Source organism: Sprattus sprattus (genome assembly GCF_963457725.1).
Source record: "Sprattus sprattus genome assembly, chromosome: 3".
NCBI classification, from domain to species: Eukaryota; Metazoa; Chordata; class Actinopteri; order Clupeiformes; family Clupeidae; genus Sprattus; species Sprattus sprattus.
In genome coordinates, this window is record NC_137922.1 from 17631324 (window position 1) to 17647679 (window position 16356).

The window sequence follows — 16356 nt, forward strand, 5'->3', positions numbered from 1 at the left end:
GTCCATCTGTGTGCCTATTTATTCCTGTATATAGGCGATTCATTTGTAATTCAAGTGAGGACACCCTAGAAAACGATGATGAAATGATGCACTTTGCCATGTTGCAATAACAGCTCTTCTTCTTGCTTTGCACTTCATGAGGAGTTAACATTGAGATTTATTGTGCAAGACAACACCAGGCTGTCACAGGGGATATTTTTACAGTGCATCTGCTTGCTTGTGGTGTTGGACATAAATCTTGACTGCACAGGCACGTTAACACAATATATTTATTAAATACTAAACTGTCCTGCATTTCACTCTGTATTCAGCTGCTTTGGATAAAGAGGCCAAGAAAATGGGTGCTGAATATGAAACAAACTTTGAAATAATGCTGTAGTCTATGGTGTAACAGGAATGGCATTAGCTAACCTGTTAGTCTAATCATAAAAAATATATTGAATTAGGTTTTAGAACTACTATTGGTTTGAGGAACCACATACATTTTACAATGCATACATTCAGGCAACCATGTGTACTGCACTGAAACATGTCTATCTTTTTATCTAGCTCAGCAAACAGCACAGTACTAATTCTTCTATGCATTATTTCTATGCATGTCATTTGATGTTGGCCTCTAGCAGCTAAAAACTCTTGCAACAGCACAAGGACTCTACCCCCCCCCCCCCATTTGCACTGAAGCACAGAGTGCGTTCCTCTTTTCCTGGGGAATAGGCTAAACATTCACAGGAGCTATTTTATTATGGTTATTATTGATACTCTCAGGGAAGGAAGCCGGGGGAAATGACTCCATCTATGCTGTCAGTCAGTCTGGCGGCTGGGAATAAGTAATCCATAAATGTCACAGTTCGGCCTCTATGCAGGAGCTGTTAGTACATTACCTTACGCCGAGACTAATAAAGACTTAATATCGACCCACACTTGAGCTTTCAAGTGACAGCCCAGGCCTATCTTTCCCGAGCAGTGCACTTAAAGAGGACATATTTCAGTGGAGGCACCAGTATTGTATCTATTTTTTATTTTTTTTTACAGCTGCAAAAACTATATTGGAGCTGGAAGAGTAAAGACATGGCTCTATAAACTCCATTTATATTCTAGAGCAGTGGTTCTCAACCGGGGGACGCGTACATCTGGGGGTACGTGAAGGTAGTCCAGGGGGTACGTGAGATTTTTAAAAGATATATTCCAAATTAGCCTCCATTCAAAAATCCTTTAAAAATAGTTATTACACGGCTATTCAGAATGTTCAGTTGATTTGTATTGGCCATAGCTATGTGGGTTAAATGTCTGCGTTCGCAGGTTTGTAGTTCCTTGATTTTCACTGCTCCGAAAAGTTTATATCCGCTGTCATTGGCAACGGCTTTTGTGCTTCTAATTCACATCTTTCATATCAGTCTGCAAGTAGTCCGGTAATTGAACGTAGCGGAAAGTCATTGAAACTTGAAGTCAGAATGCGGGTTACTACGCATTTGCGTGAAGAACTAGGCAATTTTTTTCTTAGGGAAATCACGGAGGAATGTCTTCTATTGTTTTGGCAAGTAACTAGCCTATAATAAGCGCGATTTGTTCGCGAAAACATGGAAGCTGAACACACACAACTGCTGCTGCACACAGATATGCGATGGCTCTCTCGAGGGAGAATACTTAACCGGCTGTTGGAGTTACGATCTGAGTACACACCTTTCTGATTGAGCACAGATCTCCCCATGCATGCCACACAGACTGGCTTGCAAATATGTGCTATCTGGCAGATATATTTAACAAATTGAACAAACTGAATATGTCTGCCGGGAAAGGACACCAGCATTTTAAACCTGTATTACAAGGTGGGAGGTTTCCTGAAGAAAGCAGAGCTGTGGAGAAGAGCCAGGGGGATTTAACAGGGGAATTTCACCTGCTTTCCTCAGGTGGATGATTTTCTCTCTAGTGAGGATGTGGACGCTCCTGTCAAGTTAGTCATCGTGGGACATTTGACCAATTTGATTCGAAATTTAAATTTTCGAATGTCTTACTTTCCTGACATGGAGGAGAACTCTACACAGCTGGATTGGGTGAGAAACCCATTTCTCTTGTCCAAAGCATATGGAAGCAAGCTACCTGTCACTAATCAGGAAAGACTCCTGGAAGTGTAATCATGCCAAATCCACACTCACATAGTTTTGGATGTGTGTGAAGCAGGAGCACCCTGACATGGGAGAGAAAGCTTTGGAGCAGCTACTACCCTTTTACTCCTTATATTTATGTGAGGCCTCCTTCTCTGCAATGACTGTGATCACAACAAAGCAGAGAAACAGACTGTGTCTGGAGAAGAGTTTGATCACAGCAGTTGCCTCCCTGCCACCAAGACTGACAAAGATTTTCAGTGAAGCACAAGCACAAGGTTCTTACTAAAATGTAATTGCAAACGCACTCAGTTCAATGCAACAATGTTCAATGTTCAATATTCAGTGTTGACAGTTTAATAAATCAGACAATGATGGCATAGCGCTGTGAATTACATATTCTTTTCAATCAAAAATGCTTTGCGCTGGTTAGGGGGTACTTGGCTTAAAAAATATTTCACAGGGGGTACATCACTGAAAAAAGGTTGAGAACCACTGTTCTAGAGGATCAACTCAACAACCACCACAGCAAAAAACTTGTTACATAGTTATGAAGCTACAGCTATGGACTGGTGGAGAACATTGTTGTGGGCAGAGCGAAGGACACGGAGTGCAAGTCACAACCCCCCTACCTTCCCACATTGCAGGAGCACATTAAATTCTACAGTCACATGATGAAGAACTGGTGTTGCTTTGACGACACGGCCTCCTGACGGAAGCAACGCCGGCCGGCCCTGTGCGGCTGGAAGTGGGGAGCTGACTAACACCGAACACTGCCTGCTATTCATGACAGTGACACTCAGACCTCGAGACAGCCTCCCAACCCCAGCCACCCCCCTCCCTACCCGTCCCCTATCAGGGACTTAAAGGTTGCCGCCTAATTAGGCGAGGCTGCTGATTTCAAAGGGCCAATTAAGGATCCTCTCGCTGCTCATTATAAGGTCTCGCTTTTGCAGCACCAGCTGCGGCCTCCCAGTCTTCCCCCACCGTGTCCCGAGGCCCCTTGGCAATGGCAGCCATTAGGGTTCAGAGAAATGAGGAGGGGTGGGGGGCTAGTGGCCATAGGGTGTAGGGGTACCTCATTATTGCTAACGCATAAAGGTTAAACAAAGGGTATATGTGTGTGTTGGTGTGTGCCCACGTGCAACTGTGGAGAGGAAGATCAATGAGGACTTAAAGCGATCAGTCTTGTGATTGGAGACAAGAGAAAGAAAGGGACATGGGAAGAGAAGAGAGAGAACTGGTGAATTCTGTTCTGTGTGCATAGTAGAAGGAAAATTCTGGAACGGGGGGCGGGGTGTCAGCTCCATTTAAAATCCTCTGAGAGTGTGTTAAGATATGCCACTGGGAAATTATTGCTTGAGGCTGCTAAAATCAGCTGAAGGAACTGAAAAGGTGTGCATTCACTCGCTCTTCAGGAACAGACAACACTCTTTCGTAAAACATTCCCCTGAAAGTGTCTGAGAAATTAATTTGAATTCATTTTGGATAATGAAATCAAGCAGAATATGATTTGGGATCTTGCTAGCTCATTTTGAATGATCACCACTCATTCAATTTTCAGGTCAAGGTTTACTGCAGGGTTAAGTTTTCAGGTTCCATCACGTCTTACAGGACCATGCCTGGAGGATGGGTGCAATGAGGGGAGATGGAGCAAAATTCGATATGAACAGAGAGTCAGAAATGAACTGCGTATCTTTAAGAGCCTCCCTGTGCGCCCAGGTGACATCTGTTTTTCCTTTCAGTCACCCATCGCATTACATAATGCATATCCACTGTACCAGACAGTCGGGTGCAGATTACAAAGCAGGGGCTCAGAAGAACAGCATTATCATACAAGGAACAAGACAAGTGCAGTCTCCAGTGGCTACCTGCCTTATGCTGCTAGTGAAGAATAGCTGAGGAACACATCTCTTCCTGAAACAGATTCCTAAACTTTGGCCTAGAGCCATATCCGTTAACTGTGCCAGGTGCTGTGCATTTGCCTATTAGCAACAGCAAAAGGGTTACCAGTAGCTGCAATCAGACAGAGCACTATCAGAAAAGCAACCGCCAACAATGGCAGAAAAACAAACAAAACAAAAAAACAAACAAAAAAAAGTTTTTTATTCAGAGTCTACAACTCACCTTCTGCATTATCTACCTTCTCTTCCTCTTCCCTCCTCCTCCTCTCCCTCTAATCCCATTTTTCTCCTTCCCCAAGTTCCCCCTCTGTTTTCTCTCTCTCTCTCTGAGGACTAGAAAAAGTGAAGTCACATGGACCAAATGAAGTCTGGCATTTTTGGGAGGGGAGAGCGGGGAGAGGCTGTGGGACAGGGCCCGGTTCAGGAATGAGCGAGCTGCCGAGCTCATCAAAGCCCCTGCTCCCCACCAGTAGCCCGGCGCTTAAGCCCCAGTCAGCGCTTCATTGTTTTTTTCAATGACCCGGCTATTGGGACCCCTGCCGCGACGCAGGCCAACATTCCCCTTGCATGTTTGCTCAGACCAGGGTGTGGCCCTCTACAGCAGATTACGCCCAAAGAATGCAGGCAAGCTCCCCTCCTCCGCACACGCACACACACTTGTTTAAAAACACACACACGCAGACTCCCCCCCCCCCCCCCCCCCCCCAAAACAAGGTGTGTTTGTGCCAGAGATCTCAAAGGTTGATGTGGAAACCCATGATTTAGCCAAATTTTAAGTTATACAAAGTGAATGACTAGATACGAGACATAATTCACATAGGCGATTTTATTAAGGCCAAAAGAACAGAGAGGGGAAAGTTTCTACTGAGTGTAGAAATCCACAGCAGACAAGCATGAGACATCTGTTTAGAGTTCAAAACCATGAGAAGAGTCCAAGGAGAGAGTAGGGAACCACAACACAGACATCCCTTATCTCAGTCCTTCTATGTTGATTGATGAGAAGCCGAGATAAGACTGGAAAGGGGTAAGGACACCGCTACCCTGTCCCTTTTTATGTCAAAGGTTTAATGAAAACAAGCGATCCCAGGGCAAGCTGGTGGTAAATGCATAACACAAAGAGGGCAGGCTAGGTGAATGTCTGCCGAGGCCGTATTTGCCACAAGCCCACTGTGAGGATGATGATTGAGTTTTCAGAGTGAACGGACCTTGGCCTTCTTTGTTTCCCCTGAATCTCCATCAAGATCTCAGTAACTGCCTTAAAATCCGGCACAGGCTTCCCGTCTAGCAGCCCACACTGTGCACCTGGCGCTCCCAGACCACTATGCCCCCCCCCCCCCCCACCGTTTGGTGTTTACAGAAACTTGTTGTTCCTACCTTTGATAACGTTTAACTAAGGCTTTCTTACTGTGCTGACAGATATGGTGCCAAAAAAACACCCCCTGATGTTCAGCATCCATTACTGAAATAACACAGTGGAACACAATAACTGAAAACAAATGTCTCTTAGACACAGTTCAATGGTCCATGGCACATACTATTGGCAAGGAATATTTGTAGGCAAGTCACTCAGTTGTAATGATATTTTTGTTGGATAATGCTCAAATCTAGACAGTATTTTGGCATTATGTAATTCAATCAACAATGCAAGGGCTTTGTGTGTGTGTACATGTGCATGTGTGTGTGTGTACAAACGTGGGAACTATTGAAGGGTTTTTCAACACGTGTGTCATCAAACGAATAGCAAGGGAGAGCACAGATGATCCTCCCCGAGCGACTTTTGCTCTGCACTCATCGGTTGTTTCCTTGATGCTTGCGCACTGACAAATGTTGACTGTTGATAGGGCAATCACACCACACTCGCTGCAGTCTCCCGAAGCTGCAGCCACCACTGCGAGGACGTGTCAGCAACAGACAGCACAGAGAGAGCAAGAGAGAGAGAAAGAGAGAGAGAGAGAGAGGGAGGGGAATGGAGAGGAGTAAAAAAAAACTCTGACAACAACAGGCCATTCACTACTAGACACTGTGACATCATCACATGACTCTGGCATTTGTATATTTTCAGTGTCTACTCCCTACCCCCCAAGACTCAATCTGTGCCTGCTGGATGCTATCGCACGGTCAGGACTGCACAGAAACAGCTTGTCCGCCACTACCGACAGCAATCTTTCCAGTGTGCTGGTTTGGTTTACTGACAAAGATTTTCATCACGTTTGATAACAAGAACATGGGAAACAGAGGACGTCAATGAGTTTGGCAGAAAACACTCATGTCATGAGGTATTGACGGCATCTCATTCTAATTCAAACGACAAACCACTCCCCCCCTCCCCCCCCCAGACTTGGCTCTAAACTTTCTATCTATAAGATTAATTCCCAAAATGAGAATCTAGCCTGTAACCAACTCAAACCAGATGTCACGCCACAACATGAGCACTGCGGACATGTGGCCCTTTCCCTTACAGCAAACCAACACCTTTGCAGAAGGACACACAAGACTCTTCCTGGAAGCCTCACAAATGCTGAGAGCAGCAAGCATGTGTGCCCTCGGAATAACAAATGGGGCCACTGACAAGATTCATTTGCCTCTAATGCGCAGCACGCTGGCCTGAATGAGAACACAAGCCACCCTTTTGTTTGGCCACTGCAGGTCAATGCGGTTGCTGTTTCCTCGCTGGTCGCGTGGTTGAGCCCGTCGGCTAGCACCCTACTGTCCCTGCGGCTCTTTCACCCTGGGATAAGTATCTGGTGATCATGGCCAGAACGGGGCGATGCTGTTCGCGATACAGCTCCTCAGGGGTTCCTACACGAGCGTGCCAGACAGATACAATGTTATCAGCTGAGTGCTGACACCTCCAGGCAGAGTGCTGAGTAGAATTCCCTCACTCAGTTCCTCAATACTGGCGTGCTTTCATCTACTGACACTGTGAAGAATGGTGAGGGGTATGGCTTCTTCTTGCTGTTCGAAGCAGTTCACAGAGGGATGGAAATAGCATGGAAAGCCGAACTCACACGGACAAACATTCAGATTCCCAAAGGGTTGGCTCAACCTCATATCCATATCCCTAGACTCATCATAATGAATGACCAGCTAAATGTGTCTAAAATGCTGAGCAACACCGACAAGTACAGGAAAGTCTAGGCTGAGGTGTCTGCTACCTACGTGTACCATGCTCCCTGACAGAGGCCTAGTGGTTCATGTCAAGAGCACTCCCAAACTGATCCCAATCAGAGACAGTTGTTAACCCATTAAGCCATCACCAGCTTTGACGGACCTAGGCAGCCGTAAAAAAAAAGGCAGTCAATCTCTCCTAGTTGCTGGCGTTGTAATTTGGCCCTGGGTAGCCTCCATGATGTTCACGCTGGACTCACACAGAGAAATAGCGTGAGAGCTTCCAAGGAAGCAGCTGATTGTCCCTTCTGTGGCACTAAGTTGCGTAAATGCTGGACCACACTGCCAAAATATGGGCAGTTCACGGTGAGAATAGGTTTTCAGGGTCAAAGGGGGGGAAGGTCATGTGGGCAAGCCTCGGGGACAAGCTCGGGATTGTTGATCTTTAACGCTCAGCAGTCTGATGGAGTCATGCGGTTCGGCATAGCCGTTCAACTCGGGGAAGGAAGACTAAGGCATGTGACAACAAGAATAAATTGGGATGTGTGTATTTTGTAGGTTAGGCTGTACACCTCTGTGGAATCAGCATGGCAAAAAGAAAGCCATGTTACCCAATGCTACAAATTGTAATATATAGCCCATATGGATCCAACACTATCTACTACATATGTGACCTTGAGTAATTAACAGTATATGATGAACACAGCAGCTCTATGAGCTGGCGATGGTACTTTTGAAAAGCTGATATAGCTGCTTACGCAAATGTGAAAGCTAAGCACTGCCTTAAGTCCATTGTTCCGATGAGATAGTTGGTATGCTACCTGCTCTAGTTTTTGCTGGTCATTTGTCACTGTCATGTGAAAGCGTGTTTCCAGGGTTTCCATGCCGCATAAAAAAACATATACAGCTCAGTGTATTCTTCCATTTGTGATTGCAATCTGTTATTTCCAGTGATCTATATATATTTTTTCCCCCTGAAAACAGAATAATGTAAGCCCTTTGAGATGAAAAAAAAAAAACTGGCTAAGCTTAAAATGGTATCACTGACCTCAAAGCTTTGTCAAACATAATGAAATGAGGCTACTGCACCTAGAGACAGCAGACACATACTGAAGCTGTCAGCGATGAAAAAATGCCAAAGACGACAAAACACACACATTTTTAAATCCAACCCATACGGGATGGCCACATTTAGGCTGTTGCTATGTAACGCCGAGCATAAATGATGTTCTAAAAGTGTGGCATTCATAGACAGCACACTATAAACAACTTTCATCCATCAGCAGGCGAAATTAGGCCTATCATATTCAAACAAATTATCTTGGCCTAATTGAATTAGCATCCATTACACACAGGCTCTTGTTACTGTTGTTGCTCTGTGATGAGCTAAAGGGTCTGACATTTATGCACGCTTGCTCCAGGAATAGCAGCATTTGTGATGTCTCGGTGAACTCACCAGATGTTGGTGACCAGCATAAATGATGGACGTGGCATGGTAACATAAGAGGGGAAACATATAAACCTGCCAAGGCAGAGAGTGGCAGCGGGGGTGCGGGGGTAGGGGGTTGGAGCAGGGGGGAGTAAATGTGGGAGTGGGCTCTGATCTTTGAGCCGACAGGTCAAATCTATTTGACAACTCTACACAGGGAGGCATGGGGGCATGGAGCTGACACATACACTCTAATTTGAGAGCACTCCACTGACACGAAACCTCCACGTCTAACGTCTCCAAAACAAAATGGATCCTTGAGATGTTTACATGGGAATACCAGGGTCCTACTGTCAAGCACCAAATATAGCTCACGTGCTACAAAATTTCGTGCTACTAACAGCGTAAATATACTCCAAAATGTCTGCATTAGTTATGAGTACGTGAGCAACTGTGTCTCCAAAGTTTACTAGTTTTGTAGTTGTGGAAACGCCTCTCCGAACAAAATTAAATCTTTACGATGTGTGAATCTACAGCAAAGACCATTATTATAGGACCGTTTACTCCTCTAACTAAAAAGTGATAGCTTCCTACCTTAAAATACTGTTGCTGGTAATCTAATCAGCTATGGTAAGTTGAAGCTTGAAATAAACTAAACTCACGTTATCATTAATTTTCAAGTAGTTTTATTCCCAGGGCCAATCATACTAATGTGAAAATGTACTGCAAGTCGTTTTGGATAAAAGCCTCTACTAAATGAATGAACAGTGTGGGCTTAATGGATTTTGTTTTCTCTTGACCCTAAGCAGTCAACGTGCACAAGTCTGCGTAGACAGTCCACGCAGTCCATCCTGGTGACGAAATATGCGTCATGTGCACCCTTCGCAAAACTAAACGTAGCCGTGTCTGCAGGAGTATTCTAGAGCCAAAAGAGAAGTTTAGTCCCACCAATGTGAACGAAGCGTGTCCTTTTTTGCAACTAATCTTGGTCTTTCAAATACTGCCGGCCCTTGGCAAGGAGCCGTGCAATTTGTGACAGTTCTTAATTAAAAATAACTAGGGGGACAAAATACAATCTATACTCTTAATGTTAGGGAGACCCTGCATTACCCAAACAGAGAAACTGCCTTGCAGCACCTTTCTCCCAGATAGTCGATTGAGTGCCTCTTAGACAAGCGTAACACATTAAAGGGGCATGTTGCTTTTCTGCACAGCTGAGGCCAAAAGACAATCACACACTCAAGGCCTAGAACCGTGGGACCAGCGCTGAACCTGCCCGGTGTTCCAACCCCTGCCCTCTGTGCCCCTTACCTTTAGCGAGTCAAAGCAGGCGATCACCCTCCCGTTCTCCACCTGACAGCTCTTGGGCGGGTGGGCGAATTTGCATTCCTCGTCACTGCGCGAGCAGGTCCCCCTCTGAAACTGACGGCACACTTCCAGGGTCAGCCATTTTGTGTCTCGTATCGAGGCGATGTTCAAAGCCATAGCAAACAGCTGAGGTGACGCAAAGGCTAGCAGTCACTTTAAGACAAGTGTTTAAAGGACAGAGGTGGGGGACAGCTGGGGGGCGGGTTTCAATTGAGAATAAAAACAAAAATACACAATCTAAAAAAGTATGTCACATAGAGTTGGCCCAAATATGTTGTTGATGCCAAAATATGTCTGTTGTTTTTGTTGTCTGAGTTTTCGAGCAAAGCAGCGCCTCCGGAGAGTGGCAGCACGGGAGACGGCCGCATGTTGAGCAGAACTGTCAATCACAGCGACGACACTCATCCGTCACTCAGTCCCAGGTGCAGGCAGCCTGCGGGACAGAGGGGACATGCTCCAAGTGTGGACTGAGAGAGACCGTCCGTCCTGTAATGTCTTTTCTGCGAGGGGGGAGGAGGAGGGAAAAGGAGTAATGGAGGTGGGGTTGTGGGAGGGGTGGACACGGAGGACTTGACTCACGCTATTTTCATGCAATCGTTCTCCTTCAGGAGAGTAATATGTATTCTGTGCGTGGGGAGAGACGGGGGGTGGAACTTTGGCGGCGGTGGCTTCTCTCCTCGCTCTCTGTGCTTTGGCAAGGCCGCCGGATTCTCTGACAAGGCTGTCAAGATGTTTTCCACTCAGTTTTTGTCTCTGGCTTGGTGGCTCGGTGTGCACAGACAGAGGGCAGGAGGTTTGGTGGGTGAGCTAGTTTCTGTTGAAAAAAGCACGGCGGATAAATAGCGAGCAAGCTTCAAGTAGGGACGTCGTCAGACAAGGCACTTTCTGTCAAGGATCTGTGAAGGACAGAGAAGAAAGAACAACATGGTTGTTTTAAACTGAAGATAAATCATTCTTAACAAAACCAGTTACAGTATCCATCTAAAAATTCTTGAGTGGACAATACATCTAAACTACACTCACAGACAGATGCTACTTGATGACTATTACATTTTAAAATAAAACAGAACTCAATCATAAACCCTCCCCATTTCTTGAGTAGTATGGCTATACTGCTGTAGTCTACACAGCATGGGCATCAGTTTGGTTTGAAAAGTGCTGGCGACAAAGATGGGATTTTACATAGGCCATCCTACCTGTCACTGGCCTACTGCGTTCTGCCTCAGCAGGACAATGAGCGTAGCCTGAATAACACTGCAAATGGTAACTGGGATTTTGTAGCGTTTTAAAACTAAAATTAAAATATGCTAAAATCAAATGGGATGTATCTCTGCCAATTAGTGGCCAGCGGATACAGAACTCTGTAGTGAAAAAGTGAAAAGTTGTGCTAGTGTCAAGTGAGAAACCCAGGGAATGTAGCGTAATTATTAGCATGCACACCTCTGTTGTCCGAGAGTGCCGGCCCGGTTCAAGTCCGGTGTGGGACACAATTTACTGATAAAATCTTGTTATGCACAATTTACCAGTGACCGACCAAACACAGCCAAGCTTAATGATAGAACATTATGAACCGGTATATAGCTAGTTATAGATCAGCCTGGCCAGAGTTGCTATTATTACACCAAATCTTTTTTTGGCATTACTTTTAAACGTGCTTGGCAATCTAAAAAGAATTCAATTAAATTCAATTTTAGTTGCATAGCACCAATACAACTAAATTGTCCAAAACCAAACCAATTTATAACCAAAACTGCAATGGTGGCAATACTGAGAAACCACATAACCCCAGGAAGACATTTTAGTTTCTGATATTCAATAAAAAGTATTTATTTTAGGTGTAGGGTAGCCTGCACTGGACCAAAGGTGATATCATCTGACTGGGGGTCATCAAAGGATAGGCGACATACAAATCTATCATCTATCATCTACAAACTGGTGATGAAGTACTTGAGAAGCTATTCATTGTAGTGAGATTTTATTTTCAGCTGTCAAAAGTGATGGGGCCAAAATTGGCGATTGCAAAAAGTGGTTGGGACATGCCCCCAGTGTAACTGACGCCTTTAGTGTATATCCCCATCTTGTTGCTGCTCCCTGGCTTACACTATATTATATATGTATATATCTTCATAGTTATATATATCTCCCCAGCTTAAATGTCCCACTCTCTGTCACGACAAACTCAGGGGCTCAGAAATCATAAATTCTGCTGGACAGGAAATGGAGACCGGTCCAACTGGACAGTTAAAGCTCACAGTGTAGGAGGCACTGCAGGGCCCTCTCCACCCCTCTCTGCCCTTCCTAAACCCTGCGCCCATCTCCCCATGCACCTTCCCCCTCCCACCCCCATCGACTAATGCATAATGGGAAGGGGTGGACCAATGGAAATCACGCAGCGCAGCAACATTCCGGGCAGCCGTCCAACAGTCAGAGAAGGGCCGAGACAGATGCGTGTGCCAAACGCGATTACACCGTCCGCCCCGATCTGACGCGACGTGACCAGCTCCAGCGATACGCTCCACCACAGACTGCCTAAGGACGGCATTAAATTCATGGGGAGAATTTGTGTCAACTTCCATAGCCCCCTTCACACGTCAGAGAGGGAGAGAGAGAGAGAGGGAACGAAAGACAGCAAGGGAAGCGGGCAGGGGAAGCGGCTACTGTTGCTAGCCCTGAAACAAGCTAGTGCCAATCCTTGGCATGCCTTTAAAGCCTCTCATGAGCAACGGCTGCCGAACAGGGAGCATTTTCCCGGGGTAACATCTGGAAATATTTTCTTGCGTAAACTGAGAGTGAGGGAGAGACAGAGAGAGAGCAAAGGAGAGTGAGGGAGAGGGAGAGAGAGAGAGAGAGAGAGACTTAAGAAATAGATAGAGATGGGGGTTGGGCGGTCAGACGAGGCAGGCAGGGTTGTAAAAAAACTGCAGCTGCTGTTTAAGATTCCCTTTGCTATTTAATGATGGACACATGCCCCCCCGCCACCCCGCCCCGCCCCAGCACACCATGCTGCCGCACCACGGGCACACATGGAAAACAAACGCCCAGCCAGGACAACAACTACTGTTTGTTCTCAAAGAAGCAGTTTGTCTCAGAGATAAAAATCCAGAGACAGGCAAATGAGTTGCAAATGCTACACAAATTCCATGGGGTGCCCCTCGCACTGAGCCTTATCTGGCTCCGTTCACAGCATGTGCTGAAACAGGGCGAGTCAAGTCTAACATCTAAAGTCATTAGACGTGGCCTCTAGCATATTACAGACCTTTGATATCCCTGGTCATTTGACTTCATTATGAAAAGGGTGAGGTGGGCTAAATACTTCCCTTGTTTTTCAGCACTGGTATACAGTGGCACTGTAGTAATCAAATGTTTCTATGTTGCTACTTTGATTTCCTACTCTTGTTGCTAAGGGTCTCTTTCTAGCTCCATGGCTCAAGATGAACAGCAACACACACAAGAACATTCAAATGTGTTCATTCGCAAAATTCAAGTAATTGCATATCAGAGGAAGTATGCCAACTTTGATCCAGAATCTTAACTACCTTACATTCCATATTAAATCACAAATTACAATATGAAATAAGTAATGATATTATTAACTATTATATTGATAAATTAATTAACAAACGATATGAGATGTACAGAGAAAATGTCAAATGAATAAACATTTATTCTATCTATATACTGGGATATGTGAATTGGAACTGACTGACAAGATTTAATAATATGACAGTCCAAAGGAGGTCTTATTAGAAACGACTGTGCTATATTAATGATGAACTCATCATCATGTTTCTACAAGGTTATTGTGGCTTCATTTATTAATACTCCAACATTGCAATCCACCTGCACACTAAAAAGATTACCCTAAGGATTAAGGATTGACATGACAACAGTTTCTAATATGTAATTTGGCGACAGACAAGGCGATAGGCCTACATCTAGAAGAGGGCTGAGCGTGAGCCTGTTCTGAAATGCAAATATCAATGAATATGACGGGCTTGTCTAAGCGTGGTCATGTGAGGAAATTACTTCAAATAGGCTTCAGGGAGAGAGAGGATGAGCGAGAGAAACAGGCACAAGAGGCAGATTTTAAACCAGTCTCCTGATATGACTGTTTTGTTCTAAATATAGGCTGGACCAACCCAGTATTTAGGCTTAGTCTCAGTACTATTCCACAAGAGAGGAACACAGACAAAATGTCTGTCTTGGGAGTTATGACTACAGCCTAGAGCAAAAACAGGTTAGGTAATTTACTTAGGCAAGAGTTTCAAAGGAAAACATATAGTCTAAGTCTTCCTTACAACCTTTTATAACTACTCTAAGAAGCAGATGAAGACCTTGAAATAATGTACACTAGAACGTGGGACGGAACATTCTGCTGCTACTTGTGCATAATGTAGCACGTAGGCCTGTAGCAAATTCAGACAATCTCACTGGCTGGCTAACTCTTGTGAATCACACAGAGTGAGAGAAGCTGTCAATATCCCCCTGCTTTGCACTTTGACTGCGTGAGATGTAGATCTCCGCTTTGACTAGAGGTCAATCGGTAAGGTTTAGGGAGTCTGTGGGGAACTGCGAAGGGCCTCCCTCAAACAGGCTGAGTCATCATGTAGATGAGGCATGCCAGCGATCCCACGCAGCAAGTGTTTAGCCTCTCCAGGGAATGCAATGCTACAGCCGCTGGGCTTAAGGAAAAGCCAGCTGGACTCAGATCCCTCTCGAGAAAGCCCCCAACTAGACAACTTAACCAAGTAGCCAACGTCTTTATTGAATGAATTAGACTGGTGGCATGAAAGCGAGAAGTCATTGCTCTTTGTGGGCTTGTGTGCTGCTGTGTTGCCCAAAGTTCTGTAACATCAAAAGAAGACAGCAATCTCTCACTGGTCGATCTGGATAGATAGTTTATATAAAAAGCATGGGACCCACCCAAATGATTCACACTAATGGTCAACTGACATGACTCTTTGCAGGCACATGACTGTGAGTATCCCTTTCTTTGTATGACATAGACAACTCAGGCTAACTAATGGTCTGGAAGAAAAAATCACTGCTATTGTTTTGAAAAATTAGCTATTACATTACATGGATGATAGAAACACTGAACTATGACTAAGCTCTAAAACTACTCAGCTTTCAAAAGATAAATCACCCTTTATCTCAAAGGCGTAAAAGGGACGTATCAGGCTGTCACAGATGACAGACATCATGATACTGACCTGGATACTAACTTGATAAGAAAACCATTTAGATTACACTTCCACATGTACACATGTCCTCAATAACAGAGCGAACTTTGGCATGCTCTATATGAGTCAAATTCGACCAATGTCTCACCATCACAGAGCATAGTCTCAACGGTGGGACATTAATTTCACAGTCTTCCCTTTGGGAGTGTCAGTCCTCTGAAGGAAATCAGGTAAGAATCATGTCAGACGTGACCTTTTGCAATTAGTCCTCCTTTATTTTTAGAGCTCGGGAACAAAAAGAACAAAAAAAAACCCCTGTTGGTCTATTTCTCAAAGTGTGTGACAATGAGGGGGTGTTTCAGAGACTAAATTTAACAGTTGCTTCATCAAACAACAAAAGAAAAAAGTAGATTTAGACCTAAAAGCCTATGGATTGTACTACTTACACAGGTTTGTCATGTCTTCAGAGCACAGTAACAATTTAAAACCTAAATACATTAACCAAAGGAGCCATGCTTGAATGCTTCCAGATCATCTCATTAAAACCAAGCCGATCACTCTTTCATTCTCTACCACAAAACTCTTCCAAACTATCAATCATTATTATCATGTCCAACAAGCCAAATAAACACAGACTTCCTGTAGGAAGGTGGAGTTCAAACCAAAGCATCCATTTGTGGATGGCAGGATGATAATACCAGATGTCACGCCTACATACGCCATAATTACTATTCCTAACTCTCTCCCCTACCCTAGCTCCCTTGCAAATGTCAAGGACGTCTGGTTAGACCTTGGGTCACTGCTGCTGCTGGAGGCAAACCAACAGGCAACGCTGCCAGGTGACCTACCCAAGCATGCCCCGCCATCAAAAAAACAAAGCATGGTAGCACCTACAGGGCAGAGGCTGGCAGGGGAGGACAGATGGTACGCAGGTAGGAGAGTGGCTCCAGCACCCTTGTGGTGACCTGAGGAGATTAGTAAGTGACAAACACCCCTTTGCCCCTCCCGCTGATGAAACTATGGTTTCTGCAGTGGAGGGCGGAATAGTAGGGTTCAACGGCACTCACATTCCACAGACTCAATAATCAGTCCCGCTCACTCTTGCTCAGGGAGAGAGAGACAGACAGAGAGAAAGAGGAATTACATCACAAGGGCTAAATACATGTAGGCACAGAGACACACATGCATGATTAATCAGGGTGACATATTTGACTGATTATGTCTGGGAAGCCTCAGCCTCGGGGATTATGAAATTTTAATTC

The 16356-nt window shown here is 44.9% G+C and overlaps 1 protein-coding gene across 7 annotated transcripts in view; it reads right to left on the reverse strand.

The window, feature by feature from the left end:
- Positions 1–16356, reverse strand: part of mbnl2 (muscleblind-like splicing regulator 2) — a 48274-nt gene that overhangs the window by 28854 nt on the left and 3064 nt on the right. For all 7 annotated transcript variants that reach the window (XR_013968584.1, XM_080835033.1, XM_080835036.1 and 4 more), the window contains exon 2: positions 9855–10807. Coding sequence is in view for 6 of the 7 variants with exons in the window: in XM_080835033.1 (XP_080691159.1) it covers positions 9855–10028 (174 nt within the window). In the remaining variant the exon portion in view is untranslated. The remainder of the gene's footprint in view (positions 1–9854; positions 10808–16356) is intronic.